Source organism: Anarrhichthys ocellatus, unplaced genomic scaffold (genome assembly GCF_004355925.1).
Source record: "Anarrhichthys ocellatus isolate YVR2014 unplaced genomic scaffold, GSC_Weel_1.0 scaffold15, whole genome shotgun sequence".
In the NCBI taxonomy this organism is placed as follows: domain Eukaryota; kingdom Metazoa; phylum Chordata; class Actinopteri; order Perciformes; family Anarhichadidae; genus Anarrhichthys; species Anarrhichthys ocellatus.
The window spans coordinates 7,517,538-7,538,471 of NW_022280045.1; the positions used below are offsets into that span (position 1 = coordinate 7,517,538).

The 20,934-nt window shown below is 41.3% G+C and overlaps 2 protein-coding genes across 3 annotated transcripts in view; both read right to left on the reverse strand.

The window, feature by feature from the left end:
* Positions 1-11,793, reverse strand: part of ccdc18 (coiled-coil domain containing 18) — a gene marked incomplete at its 3' end in the record, with an annotated part of 12,215 nt that extends 422 nt beyond the window's left edge. The window contains exons 1-21 of the mRNA XM_031854883.1: positions 11,229-11,793; positions 10,822-11,003; positions 10,336-10,497; positions 10,017-10,123; positions 9,576-9,704; positions 9,200-9,296; positions 8,966-9,087; positions 8,505-8,784; positions 8,187-8,274; positions 7,307-7,524; positions 6,876-6,986; positions 6,151-6,282; positions 5,793-5,927; positions 5,557-5,634; positions 5,318-5,434; positions 5,009-5,176; positions 3,783-3,925; positions 2,742-2,905; positions 2,363-2,576; positions 1,450-1,549; positions 1,193-1,330 (exon numbers count right to left, since the gene is read on the reverse strand). Of these exons, the coding sequence (XP_031710743.1) occupies positions 1,193-1,330; positions 1,450-1,549; positions 2,363-2,576; positions 2,742-2,905; positions 3,783-3,925; positions 5,009-5,176; positions 5,318-5,434; positions 5,557-5,634; positions 5,793-5,927; positions 6,151-6,282; positions 6,876-6,986; positions 7,307-7,524; positions 8,187-8,274; positions 8,505-8,784; positions 8,966-9,087; positions 9,200-9,296; positions 9,576-9,704; positions 10,017-10,123; positions 10,336-10,467 (2,673 nt within the window). The remainder of the gene's footprint in view (positions 1-1,192; positions 1,331-1,449; positions 1,550-2,362; positions 2,577-2,741; positions 2,906-3,782; positions 3,926-5,008; positions 5,177-5,317; positions 5,435-5,556; positions 5,635-5,792; positions 5,928-6,150; positions 6,283-6,875; positions 6,987-7,306; positions 7,525-8,186; positions 8,275-8,504; positions 8,785-8,965; positions 9,088-9,199; positions 9,297-9,575; positions 9,705-10,016; positions 10,124-10,335; positions 10,498-10,821; positions 11,004-11,228) is intronic.
* Positions 11,794-11,876: 83 nt separating this feature from the next.
* mtf2 (metal response element binding transcription factor 2) lies at positions 11,877-20,901 on the reverse strand. Of its 2 annotated transcripts, XM_031854597.1 has the most exons (15): positions 20,409-20,901; positions 19,466-19,667; positions 19,041-19,122; positions 18,250-18,360; positions 17,961-18,061; positions 17,551-17,726; positions 17,302-17,397; positions 16,866-16,934; positions 16,468-16,591; positions 16,075-16,142; positions 15,829-15,990; positions 15,457-15,550; positions 15,271-15,329; positions 14,868-14,960; positions 11,877-14,253 (listed from the first exon to the last, which is right to left on the reverse strand). In XM_031854597.1, exons 1-15 carry the CDS (start codon positions 20,411-20,413, stop codon positions 13,881-13,883), a joined length of 1,815 nt encoding a protein of 604 aa, XP_031710457.1. In that variant the 5' UTR covers positions 20,414-20,901; the 3' UTR covers positions 11,877-13,880. The 2 variants fall into 2 exon arrangements, with proteins under 2 accessions (XP_031710457.1, XP_031710455.1); XM_031854595.1 differs by lacking the exon at positions 20,409-20,901 and having other exon boundaries at positions 19,466-20,394.
* Positions 20,902-20,934: the final 33 nt, after the last annotated feature.

Here is a 20,934-nt window from a genome sequence, read left to right on the forward strand (position 1 = left end):
ACACACACACACACACACACACACACACACACACACACACACACCTAATTTTAAGTAAGTGTCTGACTTCATTTATTAATTCACTTTTTGCGGCGCTGGTTCTGAAAGAGAATTTTTAAAACTGCTTATAGAAGTAAGTAAATAGGTTCAGACTATTTTGTCACAAAAGTAAATTATTTGAAGTTTTATGAAGTTAAAACACACAATAAATACAACAAAAATGTGTACAGTCTTTGTATAATCAGGGATCAGTGTTTCATTATCAATTTCATATTGTATGCTGCTCAGAGCTCATATTACAGCTGATGGTAACCAGAGGCCTTATTCATTTCTCATTTTTGGGATCTTTAAATTAAGTTTATTTCTTGGCCAATCGGTGGATTACCTGTAAAGTATGCGCTAAATCTAGAATTACTCCCATCAAAGGATAAAGACATGTCAATACTTTTCTTTGTTTCATATATGAAATGTGAGACACAATGTGAAGGAGATCCATCGGTTTAATTTTTCCATAATAATTTGAATTCATCATGAAATTAAAATCTATTTTTATTTGATCTATTTCAGTGAAATTCAATTTCAATTTAAAATGAGATTTTGTTCATTTAATTCACTTATTTACATTTTGAATTAATTAAATCAAAATTATACTTAAATTAAACAAGTAGTATAATCAAATCAATTATTTAATTTAATTACATTTAGGTTTTAGGGTAATCCGATTTATTGTATTAATCTAATGGCTTTGTCAACAAACATGTTTTACTTTCCATTTATAAAAATATATATATATATTTACTTTATCATCTATTTACTTAACACAAATCATTATAATCCATTTTGCAGCACAACACCTGGTGCGATTCAAATGGTGTGAACGTTTATGATGGAACTTTATCTTTATGTCGTTTTCTCAGTGTTTCCTCTTAATGTTTCGTTTATAGCTTCACACACATTGACTGCACTGTTGATGTGGACCAAAGGTCACATATCACAAACCAAGTACAGCACAGATAACACACTTGCTGCTGGCCGTCCATCAACCGATGGAGATCTCTCGTCCTCCTCTCCTCTAAAGACATCGAGTTATGCTTCTGCTGTAAACATTCAGTTCGTCAAAACGTTTCTCTCCAAATGTCTTTGAAGGCCGAGTTGGTTTAACATTTCCTGTTACTCCGTGTGTGCTCCTGACCTTCATGTTTCTGTCCGTGAGCTCCCTCTGTGCGTCTCTCAGCTCTCTCTCTCTGGCCTGCAGGCTCTGCTGCAAAGACTCCACCTTCCTCTCCATCTCCTGCTTGTGCTCTCTGATGACCACTTCCAGCTGAGCCAGCTGACGATGACGGGGACGGATTAAAACAAAAAACACACACAAATAAAACACACGAGTAGAGAGATGGTAGCAAAACATATCCTGCAAATAAAATAAACTGAAAAAGGTGTGTGTTGTACCAGCTGTGCTCTCTGTTGGAGCTCCCCCTGTCTCTCCTTCAGTGCATTGTCCATGTCTAAGACCTCGTGAGTTCTGTCCTCCAACTCCCTCTGGGTATCACTGTGAAGCCCACACACACACACACACACTTTAATTCAACAGTTTATCAGAAACTATTTCCAAAAAAAAAACAGGAACTGAGTAACTGGGCGTGTCCTCTGAATGTCAGATAAAACTGGATGTGATTGTTGCAGGGCCAAATGGAGGGAACATGATTTGAGGACTTTCTATTGTTTATTGGTGAATATTTTTAGGTTGACCTTTGGTTCGAGTACTTACAATGTGACTAAAGGTTGACTTGAAGCCATTTAGTGCCTCTTTGTGTGACTGTAATCTTGATTATGACAACAGTTATGATCTTCTTTAAAGGGCTGTTTCTGCAGCTTCATGCATCTGCTAACAAAACGATTCAATCGTTCATGAGTGAGCGTCCAGTTGAGTGCTTGATGTACAATAGCTGCACACAGTGTGTTACACAGCCTATGTCCCAAACCAGAGCATATGTGAAAATCCATCACAGCAAATGACACATTGTACAAGTTCAACCGAAAGTAACTTCAAAATAATAATCAGAAATTTCATATTGTTAAACAGCAAAGGATTTCCTCAGTAAACACAAAGCCATGACATTATTCAGAAGACATACGATCAAAGTGTGAGACTGTAAATGGGACACTGGGACAATAACCAGCTCCATGCCTGTGTGCGTCTGTCGGTGAGTTTGTGATACACATGTGGATATTGTTTCAAACACAGACGAGCCGGACCCAGTGGAGGATCTTATCTGAGCAACAGCACATGGACGTCATCTCCATCCGAGGCTTGTCCCTCGTCCCTGCGTGCAGGATATTTCACATGAGGGCGTAACCTCACCTAAGTCGGACAGTCAGTTTTTCCACCGAGGCTTGCCGCTCATCTGCGACGGTTTGGGTTCTTTGTAGAACATCTCTGAGTTCCTGTAGTTGCTCCAGAGTCTCGGCCAACTCTCCCTGCACCGCCTGAAGCTGCCCCTCCAGGATCTGGGCCCGCTGGAGACAGTTGAGCCTGTCGGCCTCACGGCGATGTAGCTTCTCCTCCAGATCCATCACTGGGAGGGAAAAGAAGGAAAAGACAGAAATGTTAAGAGACAGCGATTCAGATTTTGAAACTGGAGCTGGTGTAGCTCTGGCTTCAATTGTCTCTTCTCTGCAAAATCTAGTCAAATAAAAAGGGAACGAAATCTCCTGCACTGCACTGAAACTGTGCAACATACCCGTGTCACTCTTGCAGTCGAGCTGCCTCTTCATGTGCTGCAGGCTTTCGTCCATTCGGCTGATCTGAGAAATCTTGTCGTTGACATCCTTCCTCAAACGCTGCAGCTCCGAATCTCTAGACACCAGCTCCCCTCGACACTTTGTCATCTCTGATGTCAGGTGACTGCAGGAAGAACAAAGAGAAAAACACATGAAACAATAATCACTCCATTCGCAAAGTGATTAAAAGTCTTAAATGAAACAAATACGCTTTCAGAAAAGGCGTTGCAATAAAGGGAAGGCATGCGACAGAAAGAAATACACATAAAGCTTTAAGCAGAATACACATTGCATTGTTGTTGCAGCATCACGTCCTCACCTCAATGTTAGCACGGCTCCCATCGTAGAGTTAGAGAGAAGGAAACCCCTCCAGAACTGTTAGAGTAGCTTAACTGAGCTGAGTAAACATGCCTTATGAGGGCACCTATCAACAAGCTTTTAAAATGGCCCAAAAATGAAACTAACCAGCAGCACTGCAGAATGCAGAATCAGGCTTATATCTCCAAGTCTCAAACAAGTAAGATCCCCATTTATATACACACATGTATGGGTTGTAGGGGGGAGGAGGGGAGGGCTGCTTCATGCCTACAGACAAATAGGATGTGGTCTAATCATAAGACTGTCTCACAGACCGAGGCGTTTCATGCAGGTCAAGAAGAACAGCATGCTTATAAAAATGTTATGTTAGAAATTAGACTAACAAAAGCCTCGTACAAAGTACAAGTGTGGGGGAAATATTTAAGTACAAATAAACAAAAAACTACTGAAGTGTGAACCAAAGTAATCTCAAAATATTTGGCATTGACTAATATTCTAAATTATTCTTTTACAGCACTGGTGACATAGTTTATGTCTTTAAAATAGTGATAAGTCAACAATAATGGTCCTTATACGTAAACACTTCCATTAACTCAGATTAAAAAGATTCTGAATTTTAACTCCAGTTTCCTTTGTTCCTGAGAGTGGACCGTGAGAGTCCCCGTGTGTACAGGTTTTCTTACCTGACAGACTCAGACAGATGGCTGCTCTGCTGGTTCATCTCCTGCAGGTCCTTGTCTTTCTCCTGGTTGTCCCGCTCTCTGTTCCTCACCTCAGCCTGCAGAGCGGCCCGAGCTCGTTCCAGCTGCTGCTCCAGACTGGACACCTGCGGGGGGACGGGGGGACACACAACATGAGCGTCCATCATTGTTTTCCTACAAACAGAACATCCAGTTCATGCACATTTTTTCTGGACACTGGAAAGATCATAGAGACTGAAATTTAGGAAGACACTAAAGGAACTCTGGTCCCAGAAATTCTAACTTTTTGGAGAGCAACATTGTTTTGTAGTGCAGACCTGACCTACTACTCAAAACAAAAACAAGTACAAGTACACAGACGTTTCTGCAGGCAAACAGATTTCTTGTAATTTGCTCAGATCAGAACTTTGTGTACAGAGAGGCTCCATGTTACTGTCCCTGTACAGCTCTGCTCGCTGAATGGAGACCATTGTCTGAGACTAATTTTGGGAGAATAAAATGGTTTAAGAGAAGATGGACTGTGGCCTCTACAAAGAAATTAAAATCCTTGTGCTCCGGTTCTCCCGTCACCCTCTAAAGAGGCCTTACTGGAAGCCGTGTACACATCACAAAAATGTGTTAGATGTGGGCTCCGACTGCAAACCCAAATAAAACTAAATAGTGGTGTTTATTATCCGTCTGGTCAGAATCAAGCAATTCTAAAAACAAAACAAAAAGTTTCTATTGCTCACTAATACATAAACAATTAACAGAAAGTGGGATAAACAGTCATCAACAGTGGCCCACGGTCCTTGAGTTCTTGAAAGAAAACGTTGTACTTCCCAAACACTTCCGCCACTAGCGTCTCATGCACGGACTCACGATGCACATGAGCAAGCACGAGGCGACGGTGGAGGAAGTGTTTTAAATAGTAAAGTTTCAGTGAAAATGTGTTTGGTAAATATTGAGCATACGACTGGATGAATGAGACTTGGATTATAGAGTGGTGCGAGAGGTTGCAAAGCTGTTTTGATATAGTTTTTCTGTTGTTAAACCTGGCCTCCATTTACTTTAATTCAACAAGGACTTACGAATGGAGCTCATTTGAATTGAGTTGGTGCAAGGTCAATGTCTTGATTTGTTTTCGTGCACTAAAATAGCTCAGCCTGTGAAGTTTTTAATGACATTAGAAGTGAAATACAAACACAACATTCCTGTCTCCAACTTACCTGTTTCTGCAGCTGGCTCTGACTTTCCTCCAGTTCAGAGATGTGAGCAGTGCTCTCGGTCAGCATGGCCTGCTGCTGCTGGAGAGAAAGCTGCAGCTGCAGGTTCTGCTCACTGGAGCTCTGGCAAACCAGAGTGGCCCCGTGGAGCTTCTCCTGCAGAGAGGACACCTGAGGAGGGAGGAAGAGGATAAGCCGGATGGGGGGGGGGGGGGGGAGAGGTAAGATCAAAGGTATGAGTGTGTGCAAATCCTCTTGCAAACAGACGATCTCCAAGCTTCAATGACTGTCTCATTGAATGCAACACTGTACCCTGTGTTTGTTCTTCTGCAGCTCACTCTCATAGCTCTTCTTCATCTCGTCCATCTGCTGCAGGTACAAGTGCAGCTCCTCTCTACACGCCGACAGAGACGACTGTAGTTCGCACACCTGATGCACAAACAGAGGTCATGGATGGTGCTTGGTTATGGTGGAATTCTGCCAGATGTTTTCACACAGTTCAATGTACGTTATTTGTGTTTTATCTACGGTAACCAAACATGTGTACAGACCTTGGTAGCAGACTGAGCCGCCTGCTCTGTGAAACTCTGCAGCAACTCCTCGTTGAGTCTTAATTCAACCTGCCGCTGCTGAAATTAAATCAAAATACAAACAAAGCATACACATGGGTTGAATTATAGTTGTTGTGCCTTTAACTTAAGTCTGAAAATCCTGTTCCTGTGCTTTAACCAGTGAAGGTAGTAACATGCACTGATAGGATCCTACATACTGGTAGAAGTGTCCTGACCTGTGTGAGTTGGTCAACGGAGCTCTGCAGCAGAAGACCTGCGTCCTGAGCATCGTCCCGCTGCCTCTGGAGCGAGCTCAGCTCCTGCTCCATCACCAACATCCGGGAATGAGCCTCCTCCACAGACTGCTGCAACTGCAGAAGAGAGAATATACTCTTACTTACTTACTCCAGGTAATGGTCACAGCCAGTGTTTCTAGGTGCAAATTAACTCAAATAATACCTTAACGTGCATTCATTTGTAGCTAATGAAATTAAGTTTGGTTGAACTGAATTGAAATGAACTGAAGAGCAACAGAGGGCGCTGGAGGTTCAGTTGAGAGAAAGTGAGCGTGACAAAGATGTAGCTGTACATCACCAGTTCTATTCTGTGCTGTTGCTCCGTGAGTTGTTGAGATTGTGATTTCTGACACTTGTCCAAAGACTGCTGGTACTCTCTTTGCTTTTTGGTCATCAGTGACTGGTAATGCTGAACGGTGCTGGTTCTCTCCTGTTAAGAGTATAAACGGTGGATTTAGAGAACACACTCACATTATAACACATGACTCACGTCACAAATGGTTGTGAATCAGGACTAAAACTCGTAGCCTTAGGCAGATGTTCAGTTATGTTCAAAGACAGCCCGACGGTGGCTTAATGATGTTATCAGGGAATAAAAACACAAGACGGCAAAAACATGAAAGAAAAAACAATGTTTGGGTGTGTGGGAAGGAGTGTAGCGATATACCGGTGTTAAAATAACATGATATTAAAAAAATGAAATACTGATATCATGTTCAGAATACTCATGATAATATTGTGTAAACAATCCAGTGCCTCTTCAATTTCTCTCCGTTCTCGCTTTGTCTCCCCCGTTTCCGTAAAAAAGGGTGTTGGGTGTCATTAGACAGCCGAGTCTGCAGGATATGCCGACTGTTCTTTTTGTGCGTTTTGAACAGTTATAGTTACAGACTCTCTCTCCCTACACTCGTATTTTGAGTGCAATTTATTTGCCAGGAAAGAGACAAAACACACACTCTTTTGGCCACGATAATCATGTAGGGAAAACCTAACACAATGATAGCTCAAGTGTGGGTGTTGTACCAGTAGCTGATTCTCCAGCTCAGTGTTGGTCAGTGCAGCTTGACTGTAGGCCGAGGTTTTCTCCTGTAACTGTTTCTCCAGCGAAGCCACGCGAGCACTTTTTCTTTTCAACTGAAGTGAAACAGAGACAAACAAACAACAATCTGTAAGAACCATTAATTAGCTCTCAAGCTCAGTAAAATTGTAAAGAATATTTATAAAAATGATAATAAATACATTATATGATAAATACATTATATATTGTCACTTTTATTGGCTGAGAAGGTTTTTGTAAAAAACTTGAAAATTAAAAATTATAATTTCTCTGAAAAAAAACAGTAATACAGTCGAGCACATAGAAGGAATGTTAATCTACTTCAAGCAGGAAATCAGGTTGTGTTTAAGTAAAGTAAAAAAGATAAATGAGATTATGAAAGGGGGAGGAACATCACCTCTTTCTCTGTGTCAGTGGCCTGGCTGACTTTGTCCAGCAGCTCCGTGTGGAGGCTCTGGTAGTGGGAGGCTCTCTGGCTCATGGAGCTCTGCAGCGAGGAGATCTCCTCCTGGGTTCTGCTCAAACGCTCCTGAAGCCGCTCCACCAGGCTGCTCCGTTTGGTCCGCTCAGCCTCCATCGACTGCAGCACTCGCAGCAGCTGCTGGTAGCCTTCACCTGCAAGGATGGAGCGACGCGGAAAGAAAGGACAGGAATGCTTCGATTATTTACATCATATATTAGTGAAAAGTATACAGTATGTGGTACCTGCATTCAAACACAATTTTCTACTTGTGTGTAAATAAATAAATCACCATGTTGCATAAAGTTTCTTTTAAGATATAAGATTTCTGGTATTTTTTTTTTTATTAAAGTGATTATTGATGTGTATATGTGATAAACATTTAATTAATTATTCAAGCACTAGAAAGGGGTGGAACCATATTAAGTGTACTTCTGTCTACTCCTTTCCAAACATGGAATATTTATTTATTTATTTAGTGAATTGAGAATTTGCTGTATATGTTTCTGTTTATTTAATTGGTTATTCTTGTTTTGTTTTGTTATTATCTATCTATCTACCTACCTATTATCTAATCCATTAATCCATCTATAAATTATTTTGTTTACCTAAAGCACAAAACAGGATGAGTCTCTCATTCTAACTATATTAAATTCTAATAATCCAAAAATTATTTCACACTAAGAACAAAAGAAAGATGTGCAGAAAACTAGTGTATACAATATAATCAAAAAAAGAAATCCATGAGGGGTAGATTTGTATATAGGTATAGATAACACAGAACGTAATCAAGTACACAAGAGGTCTGTCAGCACACCTGGCTTTAGCTTCAGTAGGTGTGCTGTTCCTAAATAGTTCACTGGGGGAAACATGCAGGGCCTGACGCACAGTGTCTCCACAGCACCCTGAAATAAAAAACAACAATAATCATATCATCGCCTGTGCAAGATCAGTGATATATTATGGAAACTTGTTTTGGACAGTTCCTGCTACGACACCAAAAACAGGTTTGGGCAAATGAAAAAACTGATGACGTAACAATCCCTTAGGTCAAACATTATAGGAGAATTAACACACATCTTGTGACACGAGACCACAAACAACAATGTGAGTGTGTGTTCATATTCCTCTCCACCTCTCGTAGATGCAGCAGGGACAGTATGGCCTCCAGGCCGGCCAGCTCCGCCTGGCTCTGCTGAGCCTCTCTGTGGCTCTGGGCATCCCTCTGCTCCTGGCTCTGGGTCAGAGTGCGCAGCTTCTCCAGCTCCTTTCGCAGAGAGGCCAGCTCCCTGAACTCTGCGCCCCGCTCTATAAGCTGTCGTTCAAGATGTAGGACCTTTTGTCCGGCTTCCTCCAGTTGAGTCTGGAGGCCAGCAGCCGCAGACTTGACCTGCCTCCCCTCCTCCTTCAGCTGGCTGGAAGGCAGACGTGGGGGAAGATCAGGGATAAAAAAAGAAAAGGTGTTACCCAGCAAGTCAAAGCTATTTCTTCTGAAAAAATGTGATTGATAATGAGAAACCTCAGAAATCCTCCAATTTACAAACAAAGAAAACAATGTACACCACAAACAATGAAGTGAACAATAATCTCACATACCTAATTGTTTGGCTCTGTTCTACCTTTCCTTTCTCCAACACTGTGCACTTCATTTCCAACTCCTCTTTTTCTCTGTCACACTCAACAAGACTCTCCTTTAGTTTGCTCTCACTCTCCATCACCTTAAAAAAAACATTCAAAAACACTTTTATGGCATCAAAGTGCAACACAAAAGGAGTTATTATAAAATGTATATACCTAAATAATGAACTCCTTCAAATAAATCAAATATACCCTCTTAAGTTTAATAGAAATGGAAGCCTTATAGTCTTTGAAGGCTTCTTTGAGTTTCTCTGCATTTTGAAGTGCTTGGTTCCTTTGTTGCTCAGCCCTGTAAGGGACGAGGTAGAAATGAAGTATTAAAGCAATATTAATAATTAGACATAAAAGATCTGATTATGTTTTTCAACGCGAGGTCAGAGTCGATCACTTCATATAGTTAAATAAAAATATGGATGTACAGGTACCAAACGCAATTATGAGACAAAAGACATTGTAGCAGATCAATTTCATATGATAGACATGCTGTTTCCAAAAATGTTAGAACTGCAATCTGCAGTCTAATGAAATGAAATTGTGTGCAGAAGCCAAGCCCAGATAAAAGAATCACCGTTTGCCCAGCGCTGCGTTGTTCTCCAGCTCTTCTCTGAGCGCGCTCAGCTCGTCAGTAAGAGTCGCCACCAAAATGTCCCCGTGAGCTGCTGCTTCCTGGCTACAGTCTGCCCTCAGCTCTGCAGCCCTGGGAAACAAAGACGAGGACAGTTAGTCAGGGTATTAATGCTCGGTTCAATCAGAGGTTAACAGTTTCAAGAAAAAGAAGGAAAAATAAAAATCATTAGAAGCAATAATCGCGCATGCTCCAGTATTAACAGGAATAGTGTCAAAGGTCTAAAGACAATTCTAGTATTATGAACGACTGACTATGCCTCATAGCACATTACATGACACCAATTCAGTATCCAGTGTATATAAATAGGCATGCAATTGCCACATTAAAATGACATGAATGAACTAAATCTAGAGTAGTCTATGCTGAGGTCAATAGGGTTACTTTAGTTCTGTGGCTTGAGTCTCCAGCTTTGCTTCAAGACAACGAATCTGCTCACTCATGACTGCCACACCGTTTTTAACCCCTATCCTGGGGCCTCTGAGGCGGACCTAAGAAACAAAACACACACAGGATATTTATCCACAACAGCTTCTGTTTATTAATATCACAGATCTCTTTTGCCAATGTCTCAACAAAACACTGAAAAATAATAACTCTGACTTCACACTACTTGCAGCACACAAGATGAAACACAAGATACACTGGTTAAAGATTACACCTTTATCCACCCAAATCATCTGCGTAGGGATGATCGTCGTACCTGAGACTTGGAGGTGGCCAATTCATACTGCATAGCATCGAGGTCACTGATGAGCTGCTCATCCTGCATGGTCAGACAGGCGTTCTCCTGACGCACACAGCCCCCTTTCTTCCTCGAAGAATAAGACTCCATCCCTAATGACCTGGCCTTGAATGAGGCAGGCTGAATAGGGAGGGAGAACACGGATGTGGATGAGAGGTGTGTGAGTTTATGGCAAGGGGTGTGAAGTGGTTTGTTTATTTATGTTTTGGTTATGAGATACAGTTTTTACAGATAACCTACATACATACCCAATGTAAATACACAACAACCTGCAGATGTGGTTTAAGTTATCTACCCTCCAATGTTTTCTGTCGCGGGAACAATTACCAGTTTTAAACTATTGCACACATACAGTATGTAACACGAGACAATGTGATGGGTGATGTAAAGTACATCTGGATGGTTGTTTCTCATTATTTAACTCACAAATATCCTCTTTCTCACCTTAGAGTTAGAGAAGGGTGGGCTGAGACTACCAGCAAGCGCACTTCTCTCAGCCGTCCCACTAAGAGGCCTCTCCTGGCAAACACAGCTTCACTGTGATGGAGGAACATCAGGTGTCTGCAGGTGTATGTTCAGGCAATCAGGACTCTTCTGCTCACCCTCACCTCTGTAATCACGTCCAACTGCCTGACAATAGATTGTGTTCATAGACAAATCAGTGAAGAAGGAATCGAGAGAGGACGATAAAGAGTCAAATACAGCATCATGCAAACTCTTTGTAATGTCCTCAACTGATGTCTGTAGGTTTACTCTGTGGAACAAGAAGTGGTGTTTTAACTGTTGGCTACCAACAGCTGGTTCACTGTGTGAATGTGAGTTATAATGGCATGCAGTTAACGTTAGCTCACCTCAATTTCTGTCCCCCACTTTGCAGACTGAGCTCCGTCAGTCGAAGCAGATTCCTCAAACATTAGCGTAATGAGTACATGCTGACCTCAGTTCATCAACAACTTGTCTTGGCTTGTTGAGGTTAGCTTCCAGTTGTTCAATCAACACGTCCAACGTGTGTATGTTGGGAAAAGAGCAGCTAGCCTAGCTATGCTAAACGTAAACAAAGATGCTCTATATCAACAGGTGGGTAGCTAGTTCACATTATCGTTCTAATAAAAGCCAAATAAGCTACCAAACCACCGGACAGACAACGTTTACGTTAGGAAGAAGTATTAAAATGTTGTCGTCGTGGTCCTATGAAAGCATAGAATTATGTATTTGAAACTTAAAGTTGAACAAAACTTTCGCGGAGACCCGTGTTGGAAGGGAAAGTCCTCGGAACGTTTGTATTTTTAGTCCCCGCCCCACATCCCAACATCGCGTTTCGTGATTGGATAAACTGACGCTGTGTGTTATACGATTGGTGGACAAGGTTGTCAATGACAGAGGCCGCGAACACTGGCGCGTGCACTAACTGTCATTTACAACGGTAGCTTTGGCTGAGGAGGCTCTTGTGTTAAAACAACTACAGGCAGCAATTAAACATATAATAAGCAACACAACAGTCCAAAATATCGGCTTTTATTCATCCTTTAACTAAACAGGTTCAGAAGTATCACGTCAACCTACATAACGATGTATAAAAACGTAATCAGAATCTCAAAAGACAAAGCAGACGTTACATGTATGTTCTTTGGCTACAGAAGCCTGCTGGTAGCCAGTGGTAACAACATGGAGGCTGACTGGCTGAACAGAGGAGACGAGCTTCACATACACCGACTACATCCGTACAATGAAGAGGTATCAATGTCAAAAAGCTCTGTCCATTTAAACAAAAAATAGAAAACATCTGTAAAAAGAGACAGCCGAACTAGATGAATATTTACCTCATGCAACGACATACAGCATATTCGTTTTCCAGTGACTTGTTCTGACTCAGATTAAACCAGCAAGTGTAGCTGTAGAAAAAACACCTTACATACATATGGTCCAAAGTAAAATGGAGGACCGAATATAAAAATACTGACCATTAAACACCGAGTGAATAACTTGTATCTAAACCTCCTGCCAAGCTGCAAATGCAGGCCTATGCAATACAGTGAAGTTTTTGGATATATCCTGAGTGTGTATACTACAAGGTGAACTCGACTGGAAAAGTAAAGATTGAAATGCATTTTTGCACCGGTCACACAAACAATTTAAAGTCAAATGGTCATAATGCTGAAGCGCCCCTTTATCAAGCCGCTAATGGTCCTTAAATCTGACTGAACACGATTATCAAGGACCAACTTGCATAGGCAGCAAAAGAAAACAAAAAACTTCTGAACTCTAAGTATGGAAACTGGGTAAACAACATTCATCTTATGCAGCACTTTATTTTTTCATAACTATCAGCCAAAGTAAAAACAAAATAGGTCCTTAAAGACTTCAGTCAACAGTTAAGTCATTTTAATTGATATCAAATGAAATTGTTTTCAGAGGATAATAAATTTTGACGATGGCAGTTGACACTCGAAACAAATCTTTACTATGAAAACATAATGTATGCATTTCTTTTTAGAATGGACACAATTTACTGTAAGTCCTTCTGAACATTTAAACACTGAAATTACACATCATTTGGAGGTTATTTTTCAGAATCTCGCATTTAAAACATAGAAAGGGGCTTAAAGAACATTACCATGAAAATGCTGCTGGAGCTAAAAAGCTCGAATTATCTGATCAAAAGGGTATAATTTGATACGTGCAACAGATAATAAAAAAAGAAAAAATGCTGAAGAGAAAAAAAGACTTATGAGAAAGGACTAGTGGAAAAGGTAATAATAAGATGTAGTATAATTCTATGTAAAACTAAATATTTGCAGCAGCACATCTCTTCTGTTTTGAGTTGAAGGATATCTCTGCCCAAGGCAACAAGATGGACTTGTAGCTGGGACTGGAGGGGACACTGTTGTAAATAGACATATTTAAGAAGAAAGAAAATAAATCATAAACAAAACATAACTATGTAATTGTCTTTGCAGTAGTGAAATTAATAAATTTCTTTTGAATGGGTCTCTCTTATCCTCCAAGATTTACCATTTAATGCCCGACCAATCACATTCTGTCAAAGAACACGTACAGTTTCATACTTAACTGGTCTGGGAATAAAAAGCATATAACTGGATTAAAAATGAAGTACAATAATGAGTCACTGCAAGCCTACAGATGCAGTGCACGGATCAATTATGTGCCTCTGAATAAACAGGGCTGCTGTAAACATTCAAAGCAAATAATGAAAGTTAAAAGCAGAAAGAACACCACAAATATGGTGTGGTATAATGACAATGCCTTGATCAAAGAACTGTAATCTTTGTAACACATGAGGAACAGACATGTTTAAATGTGCACTGAACCAGTAGACTTCACAGTAACAGGAAAACCTCGCTCCTGTCTAAACTAAACAAAAAGGCATATATCAATGAATGCTCTGAATACAGGCTGTGAACACGTCCTTAGCATAGACCTCTTACAGGCGCTGGTTCAAAGTTAGAAGTGACGATGACAGTGACAAGTCTAGGAGGGAGTGTCTAGGAGGCAGTGACTCCCTCCCACTCCACCAGGTACTGCACCTTGCCGTCGAGGGTGACACGTCGTGCCAGGACTTTGTACTTTTCCCCGCAAGCCAGTCGCCCTGCTGCTCCGAAATAGCTGCTGATGGAGCTCTTGAGGTGGGAGAGTTGGCTGTTGGGGTCCATGCCGTGAACTATATCTGTGGAGTGGAGCCCTGGCAGCGGGCTTATCATCTCCGTAGCTGAGGGGTTTGGGTCTGCATGGCTAGGAGGGGGGATCTCTGGGTTGGGGGGCTGCAGGGCCCGTCGTGGCCGGCCACGTTTCCTCTTTAAGGGTGGAGCGGAAACGGGCACGATGCAGGCCGTCGTTCGCATCTTGCTGGAACTACAGCTAGAGTGGGTTTGATAGGAAAAGAGGAAGTCAAAAAAACTGAGGGCAATAACAAAAACAAGACTAAGAGAGACTACAACGTCTGTACTAGAGCACAGAAGTGCTTTGTGATAAATGCACGTTTACATACTCTCAGAGACAATAGCAACATCCTGATGTCAAGCAGGTAATGTTCACCATGTTAGCATGCATAACGCACTAAAAACAAACTACAGCTGAGGCTGATGGGAAAATAGCTCTGAAGGTATGTAGTCGTAAATTCTTGGACAAATTGAAATCATGACTTGATGGTGGTGGAACAGAAACTTCTACCAAAGTTTGTTAATTTCTCCAATATTTTTTGACATTTCACTCTAAACCACAAATGTCAACCTCATAGTGGTGCTAGAGGAAAAGTCAAGTAATCCATAAAGTCATTAGGGTTCTTCATCTGGAGACCATGCATGTCTGTACAAAATGTCAGCCATTTATCCGCAAATAGCTGTTGAGATTTCAGTCTGGACCAAAGTGGCAGATCAACCGACAGGCAAACAAACCAACAGAGCCCTCCATAGCGCCATCGAGGTCAAAGTGAGGTGCGAGTGTTGAATGTTGCCGTTGACTAGCAGGCATACCTGGACTGTCTTGAAATGCTAGTTGAGGTAGTTTCTGTGGTGCTCGGGGCTCCAATGGATTCCACATCTGAAGACAGCAGAGACCTCTCAGTCCTGGCGTTATGGGGACGGATAAACAACAAATATTATACAAAGAAATGCTGCTGAAAGTTACTTACAGCTAGTTAGTTAATCAGTCATTCAAGGAAAAATCTTCAATGTGAGGATTTGATTCTTTTCTCTTCATTACATCAAAGTAGATTAAACAACCAGCACTTTGAAGACATCACCATGGACTCGTGGGGTGAATCGTAAATGAAAACAGTTGGTTGCAGCTCTCAGAGTACTGTAGCTTTACCACGACACAAGTGAACCGTCATAATTGTTTAGGAATACAAGTTCTACACTACAATTGCTCACTTACTTGATGGAGGTCAAGTGATCCAATGTGTTGGGCTCTAGTGGCAGAGGCTTTCTTATATCCTGTCAAAGACAAGAAAACTATTGTTATCATCTCTCACTGGGTTTCCTAATACCTTTACAGAGTAATGCAAAAACACCCACACCAAGCTTGCGCCCTCTAAGACAATGCGCACAAACACACACACACCTGGGATAAGAGTTCACTGCGTCGTGGTTTAGCCAGAGTCTCCAGAGAACGGGCTCCTTGCTTCCTCTTCCTCTTTGTGCCATTGGTTAAAGTCCTGCAAGCACCAGAGCAATAACATTTCACAACAGTAATGACGGGTGTGCATTAATAACACTATAACTGTTAAGGGGTAGTAACACATTGTGAAACAAATTACAAGGTGCATCAAAACACTGCTTTTTTGCATGCCGTATAACTGTTTCTCATTTTGTGCCATCAGTCCGCCATGAGCAATTCAAATTCAAGAGCTTACAATGAACGAGGGAGATGTCATACCCAACAAATGTAAAAACATTTGACTGCAGAACTTGAGATGTATGTTTCACATCTTACCTCATGCCAGATAGGGTCTTGCATCCCTTGATGGTGATCTCATGTGAAGCCGTCTCCATCCCTCTGCCGGTTTGCTCATCGGAGTTGGGGGGAGACGGAGGGAAACGGATCCTCAGCCCAAATAAGTGCTTCTTTTTCTTAACCTCCTTCCCCGACTTGAAACTGGAAGGAGCATATGAAAAGGTTTTTAAAAAAGTTCTTGCAGGCTATCAACTTAAAGGATAATCCAGTAAAGGAATAGCTTACATGCTACTGTTGTTGTTTAATGCCTCCAGAACATGTCCATATCGCTTTGATCTGGGAGTTTTGGCGAGCTGCAGACGCGGAGGAGGGGAGATCGCCAAACAGGAAATACAGGGTGAAAGACAAAAAGGTTAGGATTCAAAAAATAAATCAACACCATATGGTTTCAAACCCTAATTTGGAATTTGAACTTGAGCTGTATCGACACATTAAGCAGCTTAGAAACAGACACTTTAATATTAAATACTAAGCTACACAAATGTGTCTTTCTGTTTAGTAGAAAACTCAAAAAGAAACTTTCCATAAAACATTAAAGCGTGTTGGTCCTGAATTAGCCTTTGTTGCAAATGAAAGTTAGTGAATAGCCACACGTAGCTTGACAAGTTGTGTCCATACCATCCCCAGCTGCAGGAGCTCCCAGTTATCACTGATGTAAGACATCAGGTGCATCTCTGAATCAAAGTACGTCTTCTTGTGAATCACACTCAAGTTGTACAGGCTCAGGTGTGTGACATTCTCCCTGAAACATTTTAGTAACAGCTGTGTGTTATTCACTTAGTCTGGTTCCAAAAGAACCATCATGAAAAGAGAAATGAGGCACAGTAGCAAAGCTGGAGAGCAAAAACAAGATGCATGCAGTAGGAACTTACTCATAGAATTTAATGTAAGCGGGGGCAAAGCACTACTTTGGGAAGACGGCAATCACATCCTTTGTGTATTTTATCAAATAATATACCGTTTTTAAAGAAGACTATCTGAGTCAAAGCTGAACATACATCTTGAGCTTCACTTACCATGTGAGAGGCAGTCGGCTGACGTACTCTGGTCCACCATTGCAAACGGAACAAATAAACAGATAAAACCTAAAGTTACAAACACAAAAATGCGTCAGCTTATTACACTGCAAAAATGATTTGGTGACCACAGGACAGTCTCATGGCCTGGTGCTTTATGGTTTGCTAAAGGAAATATGAGGAAATGAAAGGAAATGTTACACAATCAATAATACAAGATAACGTGTCCTGATATATAAAAAGTGGCAGTGAAGAACACAACAACAAGGGTAGTGTGATTTCCAATTAATTAATTTCTTTAGGTAGGACAGCTCAGCGTGAATACAGATATATTTTATTAAGGCTGGTCAGAGTCATTTTAACTTTAATAAGGTTTGTTTCACCAGTAAGAGCTGGTAGCATGAAGTATGAAACATAAACATAGTGTTATTTGCACCTGTCTCCGTAGAGCATGGGCATCTGTAAGCAATGGAGACACGTCTCATGGAACCACTGCAGACACCCGTTACACTGCAGCATCTTCAGGTACCAACTTCAAGGACAGAGAAAGAGAGAGAGTCGTTAGCTGTACCGGGAGAGAGGGAACGAGAGATATGGATAGATAGTTATATAAAAATATGGACGCGTAGGAAGTTGTTTATCCTGATTCTGTAGTGTGTTCTAACGTATGCAGCGTGTGACTCACTCTCCTGGACCTCCACAGTAGCAGTAGCGGTGCTGCATGTTAGTCTTGTGGCCCTGGTCCCAAACCAGCTCGTCCAGAGCGTATTGGAGAGACAGGTGCTGCCCCGTAACGTCCTCCTCCTCCTCCTGCTTCAGAAAGCCCTGAGCAGACGCTCCCCTCATGTGTGCAGCCTCCCTCTGTACACCACACAGATAAACAGCATGTTTACCCCAACATACAACTATGTATACACACAAATATATACAGCATTTACTCCATAGATTAAGTTCGCACTCTATAGAGTCTCAGATTTCAATTGTGCTGCAAATAATGCGCCTCACAAAATAGATGTCATGTAAATACATGCTCATTTAATCAAACAACTCACACATTCAACTAAAGGCTTAATTTACTCAAAACAAAAGCTGTACCTTCGGTATAGAAGTGAGCTCACAGTCTGAGCAGAGCCACTTGTCATCCGAGTCAATGACAGAGGCGTCGATGATGGGCGAGTGGCACAGCTGATGGTAGCCTAAAACATATTGAATTGACATTTACTGGATCGCTCTTTGAAAAAGCACAAAATGTGCTTGATGACCACAGATTAGAGTTCAATAAGTAGATGAACAAAGAATGGATAAGTTAGAAAACTTGACAAAAACAACAAACTGCATGCACTGCTTTGTTCAATATAAGAGCTGTAGCGACAATGGACGGTACCTTGTCCACACTTGTCACAAATGACTATTTCATTGGGTTCATCTGACGTTTCATCCTGGCATATAGAGCACACAATGTCGTCGTCCTCATCATCCTCATCATCTTCATTCCCTGAAATGGACAAAAGGCTGGTTGTGACAGAGTAAAGGCAACGAGCACCTCGTGGTGTTTTAAGTCTACAGGGACTTCTTGTTTGATTGGAAGTAGTTCCAACTGTAATTTATCCTGATTGATCAGGACACCGTTTCTTTGGAGACGCATTCATTTACATTTTTTTTTAATGGAATTTAAACGCAACCCATTAACCTCCATAGTATTGGGGGTTAATGGGAGACGAAGGTCTCAGAAGAAACCTAATACCGTGCTGTTGTTCTGTCGCCTCTGTAACTACAACCAAGAGTGATGTGAGGGCGTAGTGATACACTACAAGTACGTCTCTACATCACTGCAGCAATGCGAGCACCGTAACCACTGGAGGTCAGCAGAAAACAAGGCTTTTAGTTTTAATCAGCACTACTACACAGAGTGCGTACAGCTGTGCAGAAACTGCCAGCCACAAGAGAAGGGAGATAAGTAAGGCAGTAGACGTTCAGACGAGGGTGGGGACAGCACAATACTCATCCAAGAATCTGAGCAAAATCCCGATGAAAACTGTACGGAATATAAAGTGCAGATGCTGCCAGGCAATAAAATGGTATACATGTCTTTTAGATTACCTGGAAATGATAAAGGATCCAAAGATCGAAATATAAATCCATGCAACATGTAAATCTTGAAGTTGAATAATTTACCTGTCTGGATATCCTTCCACAGAACCCAAGACTTTGACCGATCCTCAAAAACCACAAAGCATCGCTGCTTTTCCCGATTTATCTGAAGGAGAAAATAAAATATATATATATATCTTCCTAAACGTTATTAAAACCAAAATATTCTACCCAGGCTCATATGAGATCAAATGTTTTGTGTCGCATACGCCTAATTTGGATGATTTTACCAGGTACTTGTGACCAAAACTGATAACTGAAACATACGATTGGAGGTTCGTTAACCTCAGATGTGAATATTTTTTCCATTTAACGGCTGATGTTTTGTAAAATGAGGTGAAATAAAAACAGGCCAAAATGTTTTAAAACTGTTAATACTGGAGTATGTGGTGGTGCTGTGATATAAAAACAATTTCAGTACCAAAAAGGTGTGTTTCCCTCACGCTAACCTTGGCGATTGTCCCCAAGTAGAACAAGCCATCTGACCACCGGGCCAAGACGTCCTGTCCTTCTGTGAACCTGTCAGACATGTCGTCCTCTCCATACTCTCCCCGAGTAGAGAGGCTGGTGGGGGACAAGGACACAGCCTGCTGCTGCCTCTGGGGGAGAGCTCTGTGATGGACAGACAGGTGATCTACAACCCCGGAGTCTCTGGAAGAGGAGGGTGAGATTAACATAAGATGTCAATCTCTGCATATTCATCAGCATGGCTTAATAATACTACAATCAACACTTAAAATCTACTGAAGTACTGCCCTATATGTGTAATTGTTATGGAGAATACAAGGAGATAAGCCTGAAAATTAAAACGCATGGCATTCCCCCTCCAATGGATGCAATCAGGTGATTATACTCTTAATTAGTGCTAATTGGTAATTAACCCAAACCACATGCAGTCAGTAATATAGCTACAGGGCAATGCTGAGTAATTATTTAATCTGTCCAACGTTGAAAACTTAAGTAAACGCAAAGGTTTATTATTTTTAACACGCAAACGTTACATAAAAACACACAATTGAATATTAGTCAAATTTGACAGTTGTATTTGTACAATTAAATACTTGATATCGTTACCGTCTGCTGCAAAACATGATTCATTAATTACAGTTAACGTTAGAGATTTTGCATTTAATTTTTTCCATTTCCCTTTAGCTACTGTCCAGGATTCCCTTTGTTCGGGTACTGAGTGAACATGATCCACATGAGCCACTAGAGACGACAAAGGACCAGTTTGAGAAACCGTTGCATACTAAATGTCTTGTAATATTAAATAGCTAGCGCCCAGGCTCCATTGTTAGCATGAACAACCCACATGCAAAGCTTCGACTCCGGAGAGGTCGCCGACCGTCGGACCCAGCCCCCCACAGGAAGAAAACATAATGACAACAATACCTCATTGGGTCCCCTCAGCTTCTACAACCACTCGAACAACTAAAAAAATAAATATGAAACACCGCTGTTATCCCGCTTCTTCTGTGGTTTTGTTTTAAAAGTGTGTGGCGGAAACTTCTGGGGCTACTGCTTCGTCAGAAGATAACAAACGGTACATTTTCCCCCAGCACGTTCGCCATTTTGGTTTCCCGCTGATGCTCGGGGAGTGCATTGTGGGAAGCGTTCAAACGGCTGCTGCTTGTTACTGGAGGCTGCCGCGGCTACGTTCACCTTTCTTTTTTTTCAAACATTTGAAAATGTAGGCAGGGCATGTAGTAAACAGAGCATATCCGCCCCTTAAAGAAGTATAGTAAAAATATATAGTTGTTAGGGGTCGAACACTGCATCTTTTCTGCAGAATGTCTTCTGTAGGTTTGGATTAAAATACAAACTAGCACCATATGCATTAATTATAAACGGCCAGACATTTTCACATAAACATAAGTTATTTAAAACGTCCAGTTGGGCATTGTTTGAAAAGCGTGTG

Excerpts from the sequence above, each read along its gene's own strand:
- mtf2 (XM_031854595.1), bottom strand. The coding sequence starts at position 19,693 with ATGTTAATCTCACCCTCCTCTTCCAGAGACTCCGGGGTTGTAGATCAC. Across the intron at positions 18,062-18,249 it reads TTGTGACAAGTGTGGACAAG|GCTACCATCAGCTGTGCCAC; the intron begins GTACCGTCCATT and ends AATATGTTTTAG. Across the intron at positions 14,961-15,270 it reads GATCACTTGACCTCCATCAA|GACTGAGAGGTCTCTGCTGT; the intron begins GTAAGTGAGCAA and ends CCATAACGCCAG.